We start from the raw sequence: 23,399 nt of genomic DNA on the forward strand, positions 1-23,399 counted from the left end.
CTCCATGAATTTTTGATATACATTTATCAAATGACAGAGTCCTCAGAAGCTTTAGACTGGAGTTCTACCAGCGTTTTGGTTAAAACTTTGCCCTGTCCTAGAAGTGAAAATGTCTTTCCGTTTTCAGTGAGAAGTCATCCTTTCTTCACAATGTTAACAGCAATCAGTAGTACAACAAACATACACTTAAGAGTTCCTGTTCGAAGACATTTTGATTGCAACAACTAACATGCGCTGTCCTTACTTTTTGAGGTTATATATTTTTTTAATTATTTTTCCAATGGCTTAGAGTTACTGACACCGTAAGTGACAACTGGAACCTTGCATATGGGGGAATATTGTTGTCTCTCATCTTTCCCTGCCTTTCTCCTGGTTCTGTGCCTATTGTACAGAAATTTCAACATTGCTTAAACCTTACAGGAAAAAAAATCTTACAGGCGCTGAAGTTCCTAATATATTTTGTAAAGGCTGAAACTTTAGACTCATGGCTGCTACTGTAAACTTTCCTCTTGGTCGTGATGGGTAAGGCTGAATAGGAGTTTGGTTTGCTTTCAGTTATGGCACCTAATTTTGAAATTTCTGAACTCTTAAACAGAATTCAAAACTTTAAGACACCTGTGTGTCTGATTGTCTCCAGATTGTATGAAATACTTCATAATCAGCAGGAGTTCATCATAACAACCCTGTGAAACAAGTGCTGTCAGCCCACTAATGATTAATGTGTATTGCCAAAGGCCTTGTGCTGAAATACCCAGAAAAATGAATTTACAGAAATCTAGGAAACAGCACTCACCAATGACTGGGATAGGAGGAGAAGGTTCTGACTTCATACAGTGTAACTTGAGTTTAGAATTGCCCCCTTGGAGACCTCTATGACTGTTTGAGGAGCTTAGTTTCCCAATTCAGACAAAATTGTGTAACTATAGGCATGTACCTAATCTAATACTTTTCAAGAAGTGAAAGCTTGCAAAAGGAGTTGCCTAAAGCAGAAAACGCTAGAAGTGAGGTTGGCTGTGATTTGTTAATACTGGATCCTTTTGTGTATGTATGAGATACCTATTTTCTCCTTATGTTACTCTCCTTAGGAAGAACAGAGGATTGTGTCCCTCTTTAGCGGTGAAGCTTTGTGTATAGAAAGGCTCTTATATGGAGACCATAGAATTATGGAGCAGGAAAGGATGTGCAAGGTCATTAAGGTGAAAACCTCCCATCTGTGTTCAGGTGCCACACTTGAGCTCATAGAGTGATAAAGGTTGGAAAAAACTTTCAACATCATCAAGTTCGACTGTCAACCTGACATGCCAAGAGTCACATCATTAAACCATCTTCTTTTATGTCATGTCCACATGTTTCTTAAATACCTCCAGGGGTGGGGACTCTACTGCTTCCCTGGGCAGCCATTCCAATTTTTGACCACCCTCTCCCTGAAGAAGTTCATCCTAATATCCAATCTAAACCTCCCTTGGTGCAACTTGAAACAATTTCTTCACATCCTATTGCATGTCGCCTGAAAAAATGAGACCCACACCCTCTTCAGTGCAACCTCCTTTCAGGGAGGTGTAGAGAGAGAGGAGGTCTCCCTTCAGCCTCCTCTCCTCCAGACTAAACTATGCCAGTGCTCTCAGTTGCTGCTCATGTGTCTTACTCTGTAAGCCCTTTACCGGCTTTGTTGCTCTTCTCTGCTCACACTTGAGCAACTCAGTATCCTCGTAGTGAAGGACCCACAACTGAACACAGTGTTTGAGGTATGGTCTCACCAGTGCCAGATACAAAGGGGCAATCACTTCCCTAGTCCTGCTGGCCACACTATTTATGATTCAGGCTGGGATGGCATGGGCCTTCTTGCCCACATGGGCACACTGCTGGCTCATATTAGGCCAGCTGTTGACCAGCACCCCCAGGTCTTTTTCTGCTGGGCAACTTTCCAGCCCAGTCCAGCCCAGCATCCAATTGTTACGACCCAAGTGCAGGACCCAGAACTTAGCCTTGTAGGATGTCATGCAATTGGACTCGGCTAATTAATCCAGCCTATCTGGATCCCTCTGCAAATCCTTCCTACTCTCAAGCCGATTGATAGTCCTGCCTGACTTGGTATTATCTGGGACTTGTTTCTTTCTGAACACTTGATTGTTCAAAGTGGCTGGTGTCACTGTGTGTGTAGAAAACACGAGTTGCTCCTTCAAAGTTGTAGCTCGGATTGTGGCATCTGAGAATTGGTGACTAGGGTTTCAAAGTAGGTACTTCAAAATGGGGAGCCCAGTCTGAGTGACTGCTTCTGAGGAGTTTGTAACCTATACAAATTTAATTAGGAATTCTAAGAAAAGGATGGACTCCAGTTTTTCATGTGGTCCATGTGAAAGTTCTTAATCACGGCCAGTTTCTTAACATTTCACAAATCTTTCTCATTCAGTGTACCGTCCCTGTCTTCTGCAAGAGATAAGGCAGCAGTTTGACTAAAATTCTCAGTCTAGATCCATGTCTAGAGGCATTTTTCTTTCCTGTACAGAGTAAACCTGGGACCTTGAAGACTTAGAGCATGAGATTTTGTTCGTGGATTTCTCTGCACAAACCGAAATGAAAATAGCTGGAGGAATGTAGCTAGTTACTGTATGGCACAGGGTGTGCCACATATATATAAATTTATTTATACATAAACCATTCCTGTTTCTTAAAGGTGTGTTTGTGACCATTTATATTAATTTTCAGCAAATTTCCCTTATACATGAAAAAGCAAAGTGCCCTGGAAAAAAACAGAAGTTCACAAAGATATGTCTTAAATCTGTGTTATATTTTCTCTATCATAAATCATATCATAAATCATGCATTTGAGGGGATATGTTAGTTTGTGTTAAGATTTTTCTCATAAATACAATGATTCTGGATGCGCTTTAGCTATAAATAATTTGTATTAAGTCATGTTGGATATAAAAACGTGATGTCTTCACTGTAGGTGAGTGCTCAGACTCTACTTTTCGTATGTCATCATCAGGCGAAAAAGAAGCGATCAAGGATGCCATTGAAAACTATGGGAGGCAGGTATGTGAAACCAAGTATCTTGATTTATATTCTGTAAACTGTATTATACGTTAAAGTAAAAGAAAGCTTACCAGTTAGTAAATGGTGCTGAAGAAAGCGTCCTGTACATGAAGGTTGTATTATCTGAAGTTGGATACAATCTTATGTTTGTGTAAAATGCTTGCCATTATGATGAGTGTTTGACATTGATTATCCCGATTTGTTTCCAGCTGATTTGCTTAAACATTGACCACTGTTTTTCTTTGAGTGTGTGGTGCTGAGAAACAGTGCAGTCAAATGTGTTCATTTTTCCTATGCAAAATGCATATTCAAGTGGGGAGAAAGTTTTTTCTATCATCTCCTGACCTGTTGGATAAAACATGACAGATATTCCTCTTTGTAAGAGAAAGGTCACGCAAAAATCTGGTGAGATGATCTGCCAGATGCTTTCTTTGCTCATACAAAATGTCCCTTGGTTTATCAAGTCAATAAGTGTTTGAAAAGAATTTTTGGAGGGCCTTTTAGAGGAGTATAAAGCAGGCATTCTGTTTATATTAGGCATAAAGGACAGGGCTGCGTAGGGGTCTCCAGTGAGTGTGTGGAATCTGCTGTAACATTTAAGGGACAGCGGAGCAAGTAATTTCCACCCCACACCCAGGCACCATGAAAGAGGGTCATGAGGGTCATAATTTCAACAGGCAGAGTGTAGTGTAATAACCACACAAGCACCAGGGCATGTTTAAGGATCAGTAACTTTAACAACTTTATTGAGGACAGCCTCCCTTCTCATACCATTAGCTCTACAAGTGGGTACTTTCCCACTAGCTATTCCTTGATTCACAACTTTGCCCAGCAACAGCGAACATTTAGCAACTTCCATATCTTAAAGGTTGGAGAACAAGCAGTTTGAGACAGCAAGGCGTCCTGTGAATCACCACTTCTTTGTTCCTTCTCACTTCTTTACATTCCTCATGGCTTCATCCTCACGAGTCCGATGTTATCACCAAGCACGGGGGCTTGTAGACCCCCATGGCGATACTCCCACAGCAGAGCACCGAACTTGAGGCATTTGGAAGGTGGTGAAAGTTGGGCAAAGAGAACGGAGCTTGGGAACGGAGTGGCTGAGACAGGTGGTGGCTGGTTGAGATGCTACTCCCCATTGTGACAGGAGAAATTTCTGCAGAGTTAAAAGGGAGAAAAGGGCCTGTCTAACTAGGAGTGAGAAGTTGGATGGTCTTGGCCCCTTGGGACACCAAGGCTGCAGGCCCTAGTTAGAAGGGAGCACAAGCTGAGGAGGCGTGCAGGGAGGGAACATGTTGAGGGGAGCGTGACGCATACGAGCAGTCAGAAACATTGAGGAACAAAGTGCAGGTGGGGTCAGGGATCTGAGGAGACTGGAGAGAGGAGCTGTTTGGAGGGGTTGAGGCATTGTACAGGTTTGATAGAAGTTTGGGTTCCTGTTTTGGGGCTGATGGAAGGAGTGGACAGGCTTTCCTAATAAATACTTCTCTTTGGAGCTTGGAATGGAATTTAACATTTCTGATTGGGGCGGGGAATTGTAATGTAGCCAGTTCTCCCTGTGGTGGATAATAAGCTTTTTATGGTCACTTGCACTATATTAGCTCAGCTGGCAGGAAATTGTAAAATGCCAAACAGTAGAGAGTGATGAAGGAAGGAGGATGGGAAAATTCAGGCAGTCATGTTTTATTTGTTTATTGTGTTGTGTGTTTTTTTGTAAGTAAAGTAATAAAATATGAAAAAAATAAACTACTTAGTGACACCAATTGTAGAGAGCAGGCAGGCTAAAAGGTAAAAGCAATCCTCAGGTTCAGAGAAATCTAACTGAAGAAAAAGTATTATTTCTAAAGGAAGTCCTTTTATTTTAAAGAAAAAAAGGAAAAATGGAAAAAAAAAAAAAGCGATTCCCTATCTTTATTTCTGTTGTATGATGGATAAGCTTGCAGCGTAAATTACATGGATTAACTGTAACTTCCTTTCTTTTGGTAATCTTTCTGTCTGTACCTGCTTACTCAAGGAAAAATATATTTTAGAAACTACCAACTTGATAGAAAAAACAGCACATGAAAATCAGGCTGACAAAGCAGAAATTTCACATCAGGATGCCCTAGCAGAAAATGAGGAATCCCACAGTGCTGACAAGCAGTTAAGCCTAAAACCTTGGGAAGAAAGGTATGAAAGAATGTGGGTTGAAAATGAGAAAAGGGAATTGAAAACAAACTTTAAAAACATTACAGCAGAGCTGAAGCAACTGTTTGGTGAAGTTTGTGAACCTGTGAAAACTACTTCCTTTGTGGAAGAAATGTCAGAAGACAACTTTAATGAAGAACTGAAGAGTTTTCATGTTGCTTCATCTGACATGACAGAATCAAATAACAAGTTAGAAAGTAAAGGTGAATTTGGAGATACTAAACTTAATGCAGACCTAAAAGAACCCAAAATGGAAATTGTAATTGCAAGCCTTTGTGTTCTTCCTGATCAAAATAACTTAAATGCAAACATGGAAGATACCTGGAGTACAGATGAAAGAGATTACACTAATGATGCAGATAATACAAAAGTGCCTCTAAGAAAAGAAGAGGAAAATAAAATGTCTACTATGGAAATGGAAGAGAACAAGTATGGAAGTAGTAGAAACGCAGAGGGAAATCCTGAATACTCCCTGAGACACTGTTTGAAAACAAATATTTTGGATGACATTTCTAATATTCATCCTAATTTAAGACCTGCTTCTACAAATGATGAAAATGCATTATTTGTAGGAGAAAGGAAATTTGGAAAAGACTTCTGTCTTAGTGACAATATTTCCAGAGACTACCTTATCAAAAACAATAAAATAGGAGAGGCAGAAATTGAAAGTATTTTTGCAAATTCTCAGCAACCTTGTGGCACTCTGAAAAGGAATCTGGATGAAGAACTAGAACAAGACGTGGAAAGATTTAAGAGTAAGGTAGGAATGCTGCAAATAGTATTCCTGGCTTTGGAGAAAGAGAAGGTACAGCTACAAAAAGAGGTAGAAGTTCACCTGCTACTCCTTATTCTTTAGCCTTTCTGCGTATCAATGGTCCTGTTCACATTAGCTATTCATCATTAATGGAAGGTGCTTTGTGCAATTTGTTTTTTTGTTTTAATGTTTCATTACTTATGAATAAAGAGAGCAGTGGAGAGTTGTCCTTCTCCGCATTACTTAATTAGGTTTTGAGAAAACAGAATGTATTATTGTTTCAGTTTAACAATAGGTGACAGTCAGTTCCAGTGTAAGTAGTTATCACTTCATTGCCATAAAAAGAAACGTGCACAGCTATACCATTTCTGATTCTCAATCAAAGAATGAAAATAGCTTCTGAACAGGGTCTTGACTAATCTATTCATTTGCTGTGATTTGTGCATGGCGTGCCTTCATTGCCCTTCACTAAAATTCCTGTTTGCTGTGAAACCATTTCTGCTTGTGGGTTTGAGATTCCCCTTGCTCCCTCCATTAAGGAGGTAGCCGAGCATACTTCCACTTGTATTTTCTGTGTATTTACAACTAACGGTGTGTAGTCCTACCAACTTCTTGTCCTCCAGTAATGCTTTCTTTTCTGTTGTTCATGTTTTAAGATAAACCATTGTTTTCTTTCTAAAGGCTATGTTTTTGTTATGCTTTAAATCACAAGTGAATTCAGTGTACTTTCATTGACTCTGTATACTTGTAGTGTAATTTTTATGAAAATATTTCCCTATATGAATTGAAATGGTCTTATTTTATTTGATTTCAGAAGTAAAGCTTGAATTACTTGATCGTGGATATGGTGTTTCTCTCATGTAGAAAAAGATAAATATATGAAGCTGAACTTTCTTTTCATAGGTTGAGAAGGAAAAAAGGAAGCAGAGACGTTTCAAAATGCAGGCAGTGGAGAAACAAGAAGATCTTGGTAAATTAAATACACCAGCAGGCAATGCCATTAATCAGCAAATGAAACAAAAGCTTAATCTCAGGAAGAATGAATGTTTGAAAACTGAGGATGAAAAAATAATAGAAGAAAAGCACAAAAAGGATTTTTCATTTGAGGAAACTTCAAAAGTAAATGAAATGCCAATAAAAAGGTAAAGAGATTTAAAAAAAAATAATCTCTAATTCTTACTTGTAATATTAAGTAGCTTTAGGACTTTTTTTTTTTAATCTTATAGTAGTTGAAGTAGTTTCCTCAGTGCTGAAAGCCACACTGAGTCCATTGCTTCTCAAGCATTTAAGAAAAATAATATTTTCAGGAAGAGCTAAGTTCATAACGGAAGCTCAAATGTATTGCAGTGGGGGGTGAGAGAGAGATCTTGTGAATTTAATTGTCAATATTGAGGCTAAGCATGTTTTCAAAACCAAGGCCATAAGATTGGAAGAAAGAGTTATTGTCTTAGGAAACAGCCACACAGAAAAGTAGGGACTTATTTGCTTTCTCCCTTTCTCCCTTTTCTAGAAGACTTTAGTGATCCTCATGCAGTTGTTTTCCTTTTCATTAAGCTTAGATTGCCTTTGTCAGGAAAAAGGGAAAGATAGCGTTAGCAAACTTATCTAAAAAGTTTGAAGAAGTTGCAGATGCTTTTACGTAACCTCAAGCATTTTTTACTGTCCCTCTGAGGAGAATCTCTGCTCTGGGTACTTCTTCTAATGGGGATAGTGATGTTCCAGCTTACCTGAATTTTCCTCAGATTCTACCTTTCCTCCCTCAGTTCTAGAGGAAAATGATTAAATAATTGAGTGTATTCTAGAATCTTGGGAGTCAAGCTTGTGGTTTATCACAGATGTGTTTAGTCTTGGTTGTTTCAGGGCTTGTTTCTGGAGCATATGTTTCATATTTTATGTAAGATACTTGGTGAGGTTTTTTTTTTCTTTCTGTTTAATGTAGTAAATCTTTCCTGAAAGCAAAAGATGTAAAGAAAAATGAGAGTAAAAGACAGTCTTCAAAGCAGAAGGCTAATCAGAGGATGAGTTCTTCCAGTGGGAATCATTTTCAAGTACTGGATGATAGCACTTTCAGTGAAACATCTCAAGATGAAGAAAGGTACTGAATATAAGGAATATTATAAATAAAATTTAGTTATAAAAATTGACCTGAAAACTAAAAGTAAGTTTTGTAAATTGAATGCATACAATGATTCTTCTTTCATGTGACAATTTAATCTAATGCCCTTTATGTTCAAAATCACTTGCTTAGAATGCTTTGGACATATTAGTCAAGCTAATGATAGGGGAAAATGAGCACAAATTCTGAACTACCTGAATGTGTGCACACATTTATATTTACACCTGTGCACAAACATACATTTTTTAAATATTTTTTTTAAAGGAGACGGGAGACTTATAAAAGGCAAAGTTGCTCATACGCTACAGGTTTCTCTTTTTTTCCTGCTTTTTTTTCTTTTGCCTGCCCAAAAAGAGAGAAATATTACCTCCTTTGTAGTACAGCACAAAGACAGCTGTGTAACCTTTGGATGTTGCTCTAGTTATCTCTATAATCCACTGTGCTGTAGAGTGTGAGTAACAGTTTTTCTAGAACTAGTGCAATGATACTTGGCATGCCATTGAGCTGTCTCAGATTCATGAAGCATCAAGAAGGAAAAACTGCACAGAGCTTATCAATACAGGTTGCAGGCACATAGTTCTTGCTGAAGAGCAGTTTTCCCCGATTAATCAACTTTTGTTTAAAAAAAAAAGTTGACGTTTTGCTGGCCTGAAACTACCTCAAGTGGAAAGTAGTGAACTCAGGACATCTTTCGTACAAAAATAATCGTAATGACTAAATAAGTTTGACCGAATGAGCAGTCCTCAAACTGAAGAGTGACACCATCATGCCTAGATGTCCTGAGTTTGAATGGGATGGAGTTAATTTTCTTCCTGGCAGCCCACGCAGTGCTGTGTTTTTTAGATACATGACTAAAACAGTGTTGATAACACACCAGTGGTTTAGCTGCTGCTGAGCAGTGGTTTCACAGTGCTAGTGCGTTCTCTGTTTCTGATTTTGCCACCACAGCAAGTAGGTTGGGTATGGGCTAGAGGCTGGGAAAGGACACAGCCAGGACAGCTGACCTAAAATGACCAAAGGGATATTCTGTACCATGTAGCTTCATCGTGTTCACCGCTAAAACTAGGGTGTAGTCTTGCTCAGAGACTGTCTGGGCACTGGTTTGCTGTTGGGAGGTGGTGAGTGCTTTGCATCATTTGTTTTTTTCCTCTCCTTCTCCCTTTGTTTATTTATCCCTGTTTCTGTTTCTTCCCATGAGTTTCTCTTGCTATTGGTCTTCTGATTCTCTCCCCCAGAGGGGGCGTGAGCAAGCAGCTAATGAGTGCTTAGTGGCTAGCTGGGCTTAACCTACCAGAGCTCACAGACAATAGTACTAGAGGTTGGACCTGATGATCTTTTGAGGTGCCTTTCAAACTGCATTGTTCTGTGATATTATTCTTAGTATCTTGTGGGAAAGATAGCCTTCCTGTACACGTAAGACTTTTTTATCTGTCTTCAACTAGATGTTCAAAATTCTTATATTAAATTTTAGTTCAATTCACTTTTGAAATTAAGTTTTCAGAGCAACTTCAGATATTGCTTGTGATGATGAATAAGCATTTCAGTAATGAAATGTATTTCTGTTTTCCAGACCTGCAGCGAAAACAGGGAGTGAAAAGAACACGGTAATGTAAAACTAGTTTCTTGATAATTATTCTGTATCAATTTGTAATCACTTAGATAGGAACAGCTTTTACGTAGTGGTCCACGAGATGCACAAATTTCTGCTAGTATGCAACTTCACACTATTTGAGCCAAATCTGTGGGCTGTGAATGAGAGAATGAATTGTTCTTGCATCTGTAATGATCTATAATAATGTGTTGTTGTATGCAGAAAATACTGTATCTTTTACAGGTCAGCGTACAAATGGATGTTATGGATAACCTTGATTTAACACAGTCATCTGACACAACTACAGAGGATGTTGAATTGCCAACTCCAACCTACAAAGATGCTATGTTGCTGTTAGAACAGCTTAGTGTGGATCATACAGGTAAGTTTTCAAATCACTGTTTTCTGTTACGAGTTCCTCTTTTAAAACATGATCTCTTTGTATACCTAATTTTTCAGTTTTCTATTTTGATCTAATGTTTACGATGAGAGACAACTCCTGCCCACATGCCAGAGAAGTACGGACTTCTTCAGCACTGAATGTAGAATTCATCTCACCTAATCTTTTATGTCTATCTGTATTGTCAGCAAATGCATCTTACTTATTGCAGGCTATGTCTCTAGTCAGAATTGCAGGTTCTTGTAAGGTACAGATCAGCTCAAATATAGTGGTCAAAAGTTAGCAAAATCGATCTTTTTCCTGTTTATGGCCCCAATATGTAATGACAACACACCAAATTAATGGCTTTTCTGAAAAAATATATATAATAAAATGTTGTAATATGCTTGCATACAAACACGTCGCTTTATATAAACATAATCAGTACTTCTTTTCTTAAACTATGCTAAAGCTTCATTAGGCAAATGTGGGTTAAACTTGGCTATAGGCCAAACTCCCACCCTCTTGAACTATCGCTCCCACTCTTCAACAGGACAGTGGGGGAAAATAGGATGAAAAAACTCAATGAGTGAGATAAAGACAGGGACATCCCTTACCAATTACTGTCATGGGCAAAACAGAGTCCACTTGGGGAAAATTAATTTGTTTACTATTTAAAATAGATTTGGGTGGTGAGAAAGACCAAAAAATAAAAAAAATAAAATATTAAAACAACACCTTCCTCCCACCCCTTTCTCAGGCTTAACTTCACTTCAGTCCCACCACCTGAGCAGTGCAGGTAGGATGGTGGGTTTGCAGTCAGTACAAAGCAGTGCCTCTCCTTCCTTTTCACACCTTTCCCTACTCGAGCGTGGGACCTTCCACAGGCTGCAGTGCTTCAGGATAAACGTGCTCCAGGATGGGTTCTGCATGTGCTGCATTTCTTGTCTGTTCCAGTGTGGGCTCTTTGTTGACTACACGTCCTTTAGGAAATGTGGGGTCCTCCATGGGCTGCAGTGTGGATATACACTCCAGCGTGGTCCTCTCCAGGGGCTGCAGGGAAATGCCTGCTCCATTACGGTGCTCTCCACAGGTTGTAGGGGAGTCTGTTCAAGCATCTGGAGCACCTCCTCCCCAACCTTCATCAGACCTTGCTGTTTGCTCTTACTCATGTTTTTTTTCTTTTTTTTTTCTCCCTTCTCCTCCTCTGCCTGTGTGGTATTTTTTGTCCTTTCTAAAATACGTTTTCCTGGAGGTGCCACAAGCTTGGCTGATGGGCTGAGCTGTGTCCTGCAGTGGGTCTGTTGGAATCATCTGTGTCTGGCATAGGTAGCCCCTGTCCTTTTCAGAGATTTCCCACTACCAAAGCCTCGCCACCTAAACTCAATACAGCTAAGTATTAAATAGGGTATACATTGGAAAGTATTTGTGTGTATGTGCATTTTTGTCTATTTTCTATCTCCAAATAGGTTCTGTTATTCTGCTGAAAATTCAGAACATACTTCTTCAATATGAACAGATAATAGAACGCGAAAAAAGTCGGTATGCAGCTCTCTGTAGAGAAGTCAGGAAATTGGAAAGTGAAAAAGAAGAGTCACAATTAATAGCAGAAGAGACTCAAGATTTGAAATCCATATTGGCTCACCAAGAAGTGGAATGGAAAAGTGATATCCAAAGCCTTAAGTATGTAATCCTTTATTCTGATCATGTGTGTTATCTTGTCAGTATTCACATTGCGTAATAGTTTGTGTGTTTGTACAGCTGATGCACAAGATGTTTTCCACCACTAATGGAATGAAATTACAATTCTTTTAGAAGTCTAAAATTACAGCAAAATACTGTATTTGAAAAGATGTGACATTTTTACAGTTTAAGTTGCCTAGGCAAGTTCATAACGTGGCATATTTACTTTTTATATCAGCAGTTAGTTCCTCAGATAATCTTTGTTAAATCACAGATTTTCTTTGAAACAAGAAGAAGAAAAGAGGCTCAGAGTTGAAATGCTGTATGAGAAAACAAGAGAACAACTAAGAAGGAAAGAGGATCAATACTGTAAAGAGATGGAGGAAAAACAACAACTTGAGTTGCACTTAGGGAATCTACAAACAGAGTTAATAACATTGAGAAAGCTCTTGAAACAGGTATATTAAATACTAAGGTAAACATTCATCTTCTCTTTTCTGTTTGTTTCAATTGACATTGCATTCTAGTATGTTCAGAGAAAGAGATACCTGGTTAATGGAAGAGGCATTAAATAACTATATTGCCACATTTTGAGGACAGTAGAAAACTGTTGGTTCACAGGCAGGTTTACAGGCAAGATTCCTTTTCTCCTTTTTCAGAATCATGGTTTTATTTGTATTTCAGGCAAAGCCTCAGTTGGAGTTATTTTTCCTAATTACTACAAAACATTGTATTTTTTTTTTCTTAAACTTTATTTTCCTTCTGAAAAAAAAAAAAACTTATTCTTGCAGGGCAAGTATAGTTAGAGGGATTTAAATTCAGGCCCAAATGTTAGCATTTACCTGAGATTCTGTACACTGCCTCTGTTGCCCACAGTCAGGGGACTGAATCCAGGCAAGCCTCTCGTCTGTATTTTTATTACAGCTTTAGTGCTTTATTTGCTGTGATTGAGATGATGACATTCTCATTGTATATGATCAGCATAAATTCTTCAGCTCTTACATATGGTTTTGTGGATCTTTTCACTGGTCTTGACATACTTTTAAGTATTTCTGTCACGGTTCTACACAGTTTCTGCTTAGGACATTGCAATAGGGTACAGTCAATGGAATTGATGAGCTTTTAGAAATGTTATTTGTTCAGTTTATGTTGCTCTTAACGTTAGTGCTAAAACTGATGAATCGGTGTTCTCATATCTTTGACTTTTAGCATATGAATGTCCATTCCTGTTTTAAGTGAGTATGTATAGTGTGTTAGTAATTTGACTTGGGTTTCTGCTTAAGCTCTGTATGGAATATGTTACCAAGAATAATAGCTTTCTTATATTTTATTTCTTTTTTGTATAGAGAGTGATCCATTAAGTATAAAACTTTCATAATGCTGATTGTGCAGACTAAACTTGGACGTGTGCTATTCATACAATTTTTGATTCAGAAATCTAAACATGCTCGTTTTCAAATACTGAAAATGGATTTGTAAGTCTGTGCTTAGTATGAAAAGGTTGTTTCGGAAGTATAGGCTTGTATTTACTTCAAAATTTTATTTCAGTCTTGTGATTCTGTTATTCCAAGTTGCTTTAATAATAATTATAATACATTTAAATTCAGAGCAGTCTAAATCATTTGCTCTAGTAGGGTTAGCCTGTGGGATGCTTGCCATCAATCTGTGTTGTTTGTCTAGGACAAGATGAAGCAGCTTACTAAAATTCTGTACACACTGCCCTAAAGGGCAGTTGCATCTTCCTAAATATGTAGTTAGCTGGCTAACACCTGGATGCTGCTTTTGGGTTCACCTAAGTTGTCAAATTTGTAACATTAGGAATACTTTCTCTTGCATAGACTAAGTAGCCAGGAACATAAACAGGAAAGAAGCTAGATCTACACAACACACATTATGTCAGAGTGGGTGTTTGTCCCCTGCCACAGAAACTGAAACCAGTAAAAAAATAAAAATAAAAAATCAAGTTGCCATTCAAAGGAGATCTTTTGGAAACAATATTAAGTCTAGTTTAGCAAGGTGGGCTCTTGGAACTCTGAGGAAGCAAAAGTACATGAAATATAAAGAAGAATGAACTGGGAAGATATTGATAGCTCTGATTTTGCTCAAGTTTCAGAAGTTCAATTACATTACTGTAGGTTGAAGAAGAACGTGATGAAACACAGAGACAGCTCTCTCAGGAAAAGAGTGCCAGAGCCCTACAAGAAGGAATTTTGAACAGCCACCTGTGGAGACAGAAGGAACTAGAAGAAGAGACTAGAATAACCATAGGAAAAAATTCAGAGGTAAGCAGTTCTGTTTCTAATTAATTGAATTTCACTGCGCTCATTCTAAAATGATAATAAATCTTAAGTAACTTTTTGTGTTTTTGGTGGATTACCTACAGTTGTCAATATAACCCAACCATGTTATTGATGTCTTCAAAAGTTCGGGAAAGCAGCGTCAGTCCTATGAATTTACCTGAATTGTATGTGGAAATAGAAAGTCAATATAAAATAAGACACTGTTTACCCAGTTTCTTAAGCTATCTGCTATTTTTCATTTTATAGATGTTATCATCATTTTTAATATTTCTAGCAATCAGACACACAGCTATCTCGAGGCTGACCAGGGAAGAAGTTTTTTAACGCTGTTTGCAATCCCATTGCTTGGCTTTTGGATTAGTTATACCATCATCAAATCTGTTTACTTTAAAGTATGCCTTCTTCCACCTTCACATTCTAAAATTTTATGAAAGAATATAAAGAATGAATGAAATTTCTCTAGGAGATCGAATAATTGGAGGAGAAAAAGCAAACCTAGACTCTTTTGGGGGGTGGGGCGGGGGAGGAGGGGAAATAACCACAAACCTGCCAAGGGTTTACTGAATTTACTAAGAACACCCAGTGCTTCAAGTAATTATTTGTTCTTTGTTGTACTGTCCAAAAAACATGGGATTGTTACATTAATGTGGAAATAATTTACATATATTATGAGCAGAAAACACATAAGAGTACTACATTTAAGGGATGATTGATGGAGTTGTATAGTTTGCTTTCAGTAATAAAAAAAAGCTAGGCCTTAAGGAGGCATTTGAGGGCTGATGCAAGAGGAGAGGTGGCATTTATAGTTGTTGCAATTCAGCTTCATGTTAGAAAAGGAAGATAACCTTTTCATATCTCTGTTTATACTAGATTTGTAACACAAAGGTATGTGGTTACAAGAAAACATTGACACTTGAAAAAATTGTATTTAAAATATCGCAAATATAAATTATTATTTAGTTGCTGCTTCAGGGCTGGGGGGTGGAAGGCATACGTTTGGGATGTTCATACAGCTTTTAAGGGTTTGTTAAAATTCTAGTGCGTGTACTTGTTGTACACATGTATTGTACAGTAGCTTATGTATCACCTGAAATTTCTCTCTCATCTTAGCAGTCATGCTTCAATATTACAAATGTTAAAACATAGTTTGCAAGTGCATTTTGCAGATTTATTTCCCGACTGGCTATTTATTCATTTTCCCTGTCAACTCAGGAATCTGACACTAACGAAAGAGAAAAGGATCTGTTGTACAAAAATCAGTTACTGCAAGATGAGATTGCTATGCTAAGACTAGAACTTGACCAAGTAAAACTTAGGCACCAGGAGGATGAAGGAAAATATTTAGAGGAAAATGAAACTTTGAAAGAAAAAAATGAAGATCTTAAAAAGGAACTTAAACTGAATGAGGAAGCCTTAACACAAACAGTGTTTCAGTACAATGGACAGCTGAATTTATTAAAGACAGAATCTGCAGTGCTAACTTCCAAACTTGAGCAGACTAAAGAAAGCAAAGACAGACTGGAGACAGAGATTGAATCATTCCGTTCTCGCCTGAATGCTGCTGTTCAAGATCTTGAACGTCATCAGACATCAAAAAGTGATGTCGAACGAACATTTCAGAGAGAACGTGATGAATGGCTTCGGTTGCAAGACAAGCTCCATCATGACCTCTCTGATGTGCGAGAAACCAACAAGAGCTTGTCTCAGCAGCTGAGTAAAGCTGAAAGCAAAGCTAATTCTCTAGAAAATGAGCTTCACCAGTTGAAACAAACACTTAGAGAAAAAACACTACTTTTAGAAATGACACAAAAGGAATTAAGTCAAGCCCAGTGTCAGGCAAAGGAAAGTGATCATGCTCGGCAACTTGAGAAAGATCAAGTAAGCAAGTTTATGATAAAGCAGGAATCCATGCAGGAGCGACTGGCCCAGCTCCAAAGTGAAAATCTTTTACTCCGTCAACAGTTGGAAGATATGCAGAACAAGGGGATCATCAAAGAAAAAGTTGTGAATGATGTCCAGGACAGATTTAATGATATTTTCAACAAACTCAGAGCTGATACTGAAAAGCAAGTTTACCTGATGGAAGAGAGAAACAAGGAATTAAAAACCAAGTGTACAGATTTAAGAGAACAAGTCTTCAAATATGAGGCTGACAAAGTAGAAAGAGAGGTAAAGTATACATTCAGAGCAATTTAAAATTTATAATTTCTTGAAATTGTTTTATATTTCTAAAACAAATCATGTATAAGTTACATGCATAGGACCAAATCATGCTGATTTTTTTTCTGGTTTGTTGTGTTTCTCCTGGAACTGTGAAAGATTTTGGCAAATTGGATGCCAGTGCCAAGATCTGATCAGAGAACAGAAAAAGGTATCCAAATGTAGGGTTTGATGAAGAAGGTAGTTCTTCCTTAGAACATTTTTCATCCCTTTTCCTTAGTCCTTTCTATGCCCTGTAGAGTGGTGGTTTGATATACCACTGCACTGATGACACACACACAAATACATAAAGAAGAACCATCCAATATGCAGGGGTTGAGAAATGAAGATGCAGGTAAGTGAAGTGATTGGGGCGGGGGGGGGGGGGGAGGGAGTGTTTATAGTATGTTGCTACTGAAAAAAAAATGCTTCTCTGTAAGATGCTATAAAATTGAAGACCATTAGTATTGTCCAGGTGTTAATTTTTGTATGTGTTTTGGGAGTTCTGAAGTACCTGTCAGTTCCTCACGAATTTGATTTTGAACACTGACCTAAGTTTAGTCTTCTGTATTTTTTTTGTTGTATAGCCATATTTAAATATTTTCTTTCTTTGTGGCTCTGTGAAAGGCTACTTAGCCACACAGAAGAAAGGCCAATTAGGAAATCAGTTAAACTTTCTGCAAATTGATACAATGCATGAGTATGAAATTTGCTGCTTTGCAGAGTGCTAGCATAACTTTGTATGTCTCAAATATGCATGAAACAAGTGTTGCTCTCAATTGTAAATGACTTTTGCCAATAAAAAGGATGGAACTGAAAATTACGATGGAGGTAGAAGCAAGGAATAGCTAGACAGCTGAAAAAGCTATAGGTGATGGGAGAATGTGTAGTTATCTATGTTACATAACTATAATAGATAGCATACTCTCAATTCCAAGTAGAATAATGATTAAAAAGTTGCCTTAGCCGTTTTGTTTAATCTTCCTTTCCTGTCTAGAAAATAGGAAATAATCACATTCTGTATTTAGACTCTCTGGTGTGAGGTTCATGTCCTTTAATGATTTGAATGGTGATCTAAAATTACTTTTCCTTCTTCATAACAAACTCAGAATCTTTGAGTGAGTTAAGTACTTGAATGTGTCTGATAACCACCTTAATTTTTGTTTGCTTTGAAAGGTGGGACATGGGGAGAGTAGTCCAGCAGTGTTGTCAGTCAATTTAACCTGTAAATTGCTTTATATTTTTCCTACTACCTTTTGAAGTTAATAGATATACAATGTTAATCCAAAATGATTTAAATAAGACTGTAAGAGGATGTGATTTAACATGTACTTAAAGCTTCAAAAGAGCTTAATTATATTTGCCTAGTGGAGGAATAGCACAAGGAGAGATCTAAGACAAAGTCCCACCTTTGATTATCAGAGCAATATCTTTAGCTCTTACATCAAAACAGATTATTTGTGTTTTCTTAGAAAAAGAATACATGATTACAGTGTGTGCTTATGTGTTGTTCCAAGAAGAATATGACTTAAGCCCTTTTTTTATTTAGAAACAGAAACTCTCATAAAGAGCTGCTCATAGTTTGTATGTGTGCAGTTGAGAAGAGATGTGCAGATGCCTGTTGTTGGCACACAAAATTTCACACCTTTGAATGTATCACGAACACTGAATTATATGATCTAGTAAGTTTAAGTAAAGAAGCAAAGGCATATTTCATATTCTTTTCTTCATGTTCATGTTACTGATTTTTTTAGGGTATGGTCAGACAGCTGCAGCAGGAACTTGCTGATGCTCTTAAAAAGCAGTCTATGTCAGAAGCTGCACTTGAAGTTACTACGCACTACCGCAGTGACCTGGAAGAAGACAAATTGCGCTTGCAAAAGGAGTTGGACAGGGTTAAAACCAAGGTATAGAAATGAGATACCCCTCTGGCCAGTGTGGGTCAGCTGTCCCAGCTGTGTCCCCTCCCAGCTTCTTGGGCACCCCTAGCCTCCTCGCAGACAGGGCAGCATGAGGAGCTGAAAAGTCCTTGGCTCTATGTACAGACTACTCTATGACATCTAAAACACTGGTGTGTTTTCACCACAGTTTTCATCAAAAATCCAAAACACAGCATTGTGTGAGCCTTTGGAGAAAATTAATCTGTACCAGCCAAAACCATGATAGTTGTCTATGCTTTTCTTTTCCTGAAATATAAGTCATGAGAATCTAATTATTTTGGAGCTGTGAAGTCACTTTAGGAGAAGGATGAACTGAAAATTTTCAGTTCACTGAAATTAATTATTAATTAATTAATTATTAATTTTCAGTCCACTAGCAAGCAAGCAGATTCCATGTCATGAGTCACTGAAAGGGTAGGAGTGGTGGTGTCAGTGCTTAGATAAGTGCTATAGCAATTCAATATAGGGATGGGAGAGGCCGGTATAACATGAAGTAACAATTTCTATTCATTTGCTAGGAGAAGTGGAGGTTCAAATGTATTTCAGGTGATAACAATACTTTGTGTAGAGCGTATGTGCAGACACATGCAGTGCTCAAATTCTTTAGCACCCGTTGACTTCTCTAGAGAGAAACTAACCTGTAGTATGGATTTTTACTGTGAATGTTTTCAGTTGCAGGAATCAGAACAACAGCGTATTCAGTCTGAGCATTGTGTTCATGACTTAAAGACTGTCTTAGATAATAAGGAAAGAGAATTAATAGCTTCTTCCCAGAAACTGCAAGACCTTCTGTTATCATCTTCTGGAACTAATACTACTATAAAACAACTGGAAGAGCATGTGCAAAGGTAAGAAAATAACATAGTGAAGCAAGATTTTGCTTTCTGTGATTATGTGAAAACACCAGGATTGTTTTGTTGCATCACAGGATATTACTATAGGGTTTTAAAATAAGCTTTCACATTAGATTATGTTCTTTCACACTGTTCTTTCAGAATTTGTGCTCATGTGAATTTCCATCATAAGACCTGTATTTCTCTTTCAGGCTTGAAATTGAAAATGCCAGATTGGAAGCCACAGCTAAACAACAAACCAACAGGATTGAAGCCCTTCAGAAAGACCTGCAAACTTCTGCCTCAGTAAGCTAGTCATAAACTTCCCTTTTTTTTTTTTTTGTGAGCTTCTGAGAATAGTTATGTGTGTTCTGTGAGAAAGCTATAACATGGGATTTTCATGGACAGTGTAGGGGAACTCAGTTCCTGAGTTCTGCTGACTATAGGCAGCTCTGAAAATCCTGTTGGTCGCTTCCCCAGCTTCCCAATTTTGAGAGTTTTCCTTTAATATTATAGCAAGCCTTACTTAACGCTGTCTAAGGTAAGGTTTTGACACTCAAGTGCCGGTTTAAATATTTTCTGTTTTATACCATGACATCAGATGCTGCTTCATACGCGTATCAGTATGTGCATCTTGAAAGATTTTCAGTAAGTTACCCCAGGGAAATTCCACAACTGATATTGGTGCCAAGAGCTTTATGCCAGAAGCCTGACTGGAGGAACAGCTGAGGGAACTGGGGTTGTTTAGTCTGGAGAAGAGGAGGCTCAGGGGAGACCTTATTGCTCTCTACAGTTGCCTGAAAGAAAGTTGTGGGGAGCTGGGGATCGGCCTCTTCTCACAGATAACTAGTGATAGGACCAGAGGGAATGGCCTCAAGTTGCACCAGGGGAGGATAAGGTTATAAATGAGGAGACATTTCTTCTCAGAAGGAGCAGTCAGGCATTGGAACAGGTTGCCCAGGGAGGTGGTGGCATCACCGTCCCTGGAGGTGTTCAAGGAAAGGTTGGACCTGGTGCTTAGGGACATGGTGTAGGGGGATGGTTGGACCAGATGATCTTGGAGGCTTTTTCCAACCTTAATGATTCTCTGATCAGACCAGGACAAGGATTATATTCCCCAGAGATTTTGCTGTGCAGAATTGCTTTGCCCTTGGTGGCTTGGTGTGTGTTTGTTTTCATGAAACAGTAAAGAGGAATTTCCATGGTATCATTTGCAGAACTTGTTGCAAGGCTTGGAATTTCTCAGTGCCACAACTCAGTGGTTAATATTAGCATAAATAAGGTGGTTTCATCTGTGACTTATATGAGGTAAATAATTTTTATATTCTAACCAGTGAACTAGGGTCATTGTTACACCTGTAGTTAATTAATGTTGAAGAGGTTTTGAAAATAACTATACCTGAGAGTTGAACTTTGCATGCTGTGCTGACGCTGGCAAAAGAGGAGGGAAGGCAGTCACAGCGCTTACACTTCCCCCTTAGTTAAGATAGCATGGCTTTCAAATGTACTGTGAATGGGAAAACGACCTTTTTGTGTTCATCGAAGATTCTTTGTGTTCTACATGGTTCTCTTCCTGGAGCAAATGGCAGAGGTGATGATTGCTATGAATTTTACGATAGCATCAGACTAAGATAGTTCTGATCGTTGGTGGTGGGGATAAATATTAAAGTTATAAAGAGATGGAAAGACGTGTGTAATATTTATTTCTGGTACTGAAGTGTGAACTTCAGTCTAGAAAGTCAGTGTCATTTTTTTTTTTAATGCTTCCTTAGGTTCATAATCGCCTAGAGGACTTGATAACTGGCTTGCGGACAACACAGACAACTGCAGAAGAGCACCAACATCAGCAGGTACCTTAATGGCTTCTGCAAATAACTGGTTTAGTCTTTGTTTTGTTGTTTTGCTTTTTGTTTTTGTATGCAGGTAATTAATGGAAAGATTGGGTACGTTGTAAAGTACAGATGAGCTGACAAATACCCTTCTGGTTTCAGGGCAAGGCACCTTCAAGGGTAAAGGCTGTAAATTTCTGCATTCCTCTGCTGCTGCTGCATTTTGTATCTGTGTGGTGGTATGTGGATACTTGTGTTCATTGGCATGATTCCTTTGATGGATATGATGGATGATGTGGGCAGGAGGGAGACGTGGTTGAAGGCTGAGAAGGGAAACTGGACTTGGGAGATCTGTGTTACCTTCAGCACTTTGTCACAGCTTCCACATGAGCTCGTTAGCTTCTTTTCCCACTTGTGAATAGGTACTGGTGCTTTCCTGCCACACGGGGGGCTGAGGCAAGGAAGGAGTAATTAGGTGAGGTGATACTGCGTAGTGGCAGGCAGCTGGATGGGAGCTGCTGTATGTGCATAGTCTAGCATCTTGTGAAACCCTGGAGTATTCTTAAAGGACTTTGTTGTTGGGAAATGAAGCTATTGCAGGGCTCTGCTGGAAGTGAAAAGCTGTTGATTTTCTGCCCCAGTGAAGTCTGAGCTCTTTTCCAGCCTCCTTTTCTTTCTTCCTCTTTTGGTGTCATAGCAATTAGCAGCAATCATCAGGTTTCGGGCATACAAACACTTATTAATGTTTTTTAAGATTTCTTTATCTTACCTCTACATTGTTGTGTATTAAGACCCAGGATTTGACCTACTCTGTAAGGACACGTGAGAAAGCTTTACAAAATTGTAAATTTACACCTAAGCCTTTGTGCTAAGGTTTTTATGTCTTTCTGTAGACTTTCTGTAGACTTTCAGTGGACGTTTTGTTTTTAAATGTGCTACTCAACGCATCTAGTTAACTTTTATTCTGTACATGTGAACTGAACAAACAAGCTCATTTCCACATAAATACATCTGTGACTCAAATCTTTGTTGCTTTGTGTAAAAGGAGAATATTGCTGATTTGAAAACATTTTCTTGCTCTGAGAAGATTTGCAGTTATTACACAAGCAGTGAGTGTAGGGTATTTTCTGTGGTGGGCACTAGACAAATTATGAATTTAATCAATTATGCACCATTATGAAATCAGGGGGAACTTGTGAATAAAGTTGTAGGGAAATTTTGTGTGTCTTCTTACTGCTAGAGTTGTAACCTCATTTTGTCACATACAGAGCACTGACTCTTTCCACTGGCTTTAAGTGCTGTTCTTGGTTGTGTTCCTGAGCTGTGTTTTACACTTTGTATTAATGTTCACTGTAGATTTTTAGTGGTGAGAGGAGAGCTTAACCCTGCTTCCAGGTAAGTTACTACTTCATATAGCAGTATTGGCTTTCTAGTTATGTTGTTTTTTTCCTTTGCCATTGTTACTTCCACAGATGCAAAAGCAGAATGTGCTGCCTCCGACATCAAAAGACTCACGGAGTATGTGGGAGGAGGAATTGAAGTCAAGAACCCACCTTGAAGATCGTCTTGCTCAGCTTGGCAGGGAGAAGGCTGAGCTCCTAGAACAGGTGAGCCCTAACACCTAGTCAATACCCAGAATTATGTTCACATTTTTGCTGACTTTTTACATACTCAGCCTCTTCTCTTCATATTCAGACCACAAGTAACTGTTGATTTGGGGGTTATGCAGGAATTGAATAAAAGCCCATGGGGTATTTCTCTGTAAATGCTGGAGTGGTTCTGTTGGGAAAACGGTGTGGTTTGAGCACATTGAGCAAGACTGAAGTTCCCCAGTTCTTCATTTAAATTCCTTCTGGTCATCATATAGTCCCTTGATTTTGGGACAGGGTTAAAACACTTGATGTTTCCAGTACAGTGTATGGAGGAGCTGGTACAGGTTTTCAGAATAGCAGGAGCTTAAAATTCTTGCAGAAAAATAAGGAGCAAGTACAAAGTCCAAGAAAAACTGCCAGATCCTTTCTGTTAGGCCTGAGAAGACATCAAAAGGAAGAACAGTGCCTGAATTAGTAAATACTGACAAAGATCATGCAGAGGGAATGGCAGAGGAGAATGAAACATGACCAGTTCCAGAAGAGCCACCTTCTCCTCCTTGTTGAAGGTTCCATGAGAAGGTCTTTGCCACCTTCTCACTGTGAAGCCGTAGGAGAGGGGGCCTTTGCTTCAGTGGGGGCATCTCTTTCTGTCTCTCAGTATTGGCCTCTCTGTGTGAAACCTGAAGTGATTTCCTGCAGAAATGTTTGCAGGGACCCTAGTGTTCTGTTGAACTCTGAAAGGGGTGTACTGCAGCTTCTTTGTGGAGAACTCCATCTGCGCATACCACATGTAGATGCTGTCCCTGTGCTGGTTGTGCCATGTGTCTTTTCTGTTTTGAAAGTGTGAGAGTGAGAGAAAGAAAGTGAAGAAGCTGGTAGAGTTGAAACGCCCAGTTGAGGTGCGTCTGGACCAGGAAATGAAAAGAAACATTGAACTGCAAAAAGAATGTCACAGGTATG

The 23,399-nt window shown here is 38.6% G+C and overlaps 1 protein-coding gene across 12 annotated transcripts in view; it reads left to right on the forward strand.

Moving 5' to 3' along the window:
• Window positions 1-23,399, forward strand: part of ANKRD26 (ankyrin repeat domain containing 26) — an 82,964-nt gene that overhangs the window by 27,585 nt on the left and 31,980 nt on the right. For 9 of the 12 annotated variants that reach the window (XM_083799705.1, XM_083799713.1, XM_083799716.1 and 6 more), the window contains 16 exons: window positions 2,951-3,036; window positions 5,051-6,046; window positions 6,881-7,119; window positions 7,917-8,072; window positions 9,664-9,697; window positions 9,928-10,066; window positions 11,533-11,746; window positions 12,021-12,204; window positions 13,882-14,028; window positions 15,259-16,215; window positions 18,000-18,152; window positions 18,858-19,033; window positions 19,231-19,324; window positions 20,791-20,868; window positions 22,320-22,454; window positions 23,282-23,394. In XM_083799705.1, the coding sequence (XP_083655831.1) occupies window positions 2,951-3,036; window positions 5,051-6,046; window positions 6,881-7,119; window positions 7,917-8,072; window positions 9,664-9,697; window positions 9,928-10,066; window positions 11,533-11,746; window positions 12,021-12,204; window positions 13,882-14,028; window positions 15,259-16,215; window positions 18,000-18,152; window positions 18,858-19,033; window positions 19,231-19,324; window positions 20,791-20,868; window positions 22,320-22,454; window positions 23,282-23,394 (3,901 nt within the window). The remainder of the gene's footprint in view (window positions 1-2,950; window positions 3,037-5,050; window positions 6,047-6,880; window positions 7,120-7,916; window positions 8,073-9,663; window positions 9,698-9,927; window positions 10,067-11,532; window positions 11,747-12,020; window positions 12,205-13,881; window positions 14,029-15,258; window positions 16,216-17,999; window positions 18,153-18,857; window positions 19,034-19,230; window positions 19,325-20,790; window positions 20,869-22,319; window positions 22,455-23,281; window positions 23,395-23,399) is intronic. The other 3 variants (XM_083799712.1, XM_083799714.1, XM_083799706.1) reach the window with 3 other exon arrangements.

The sequence above is a fragment of the Anser anser genome, assembly GCF_964211835.1.
Source record: "Anser anser genome assembly, chromosome: 1".
NCBI lineage: Eukaryota > Metazoa > Chordata > Aves > Anseriformes > Anatidae > Anser > Anser anser.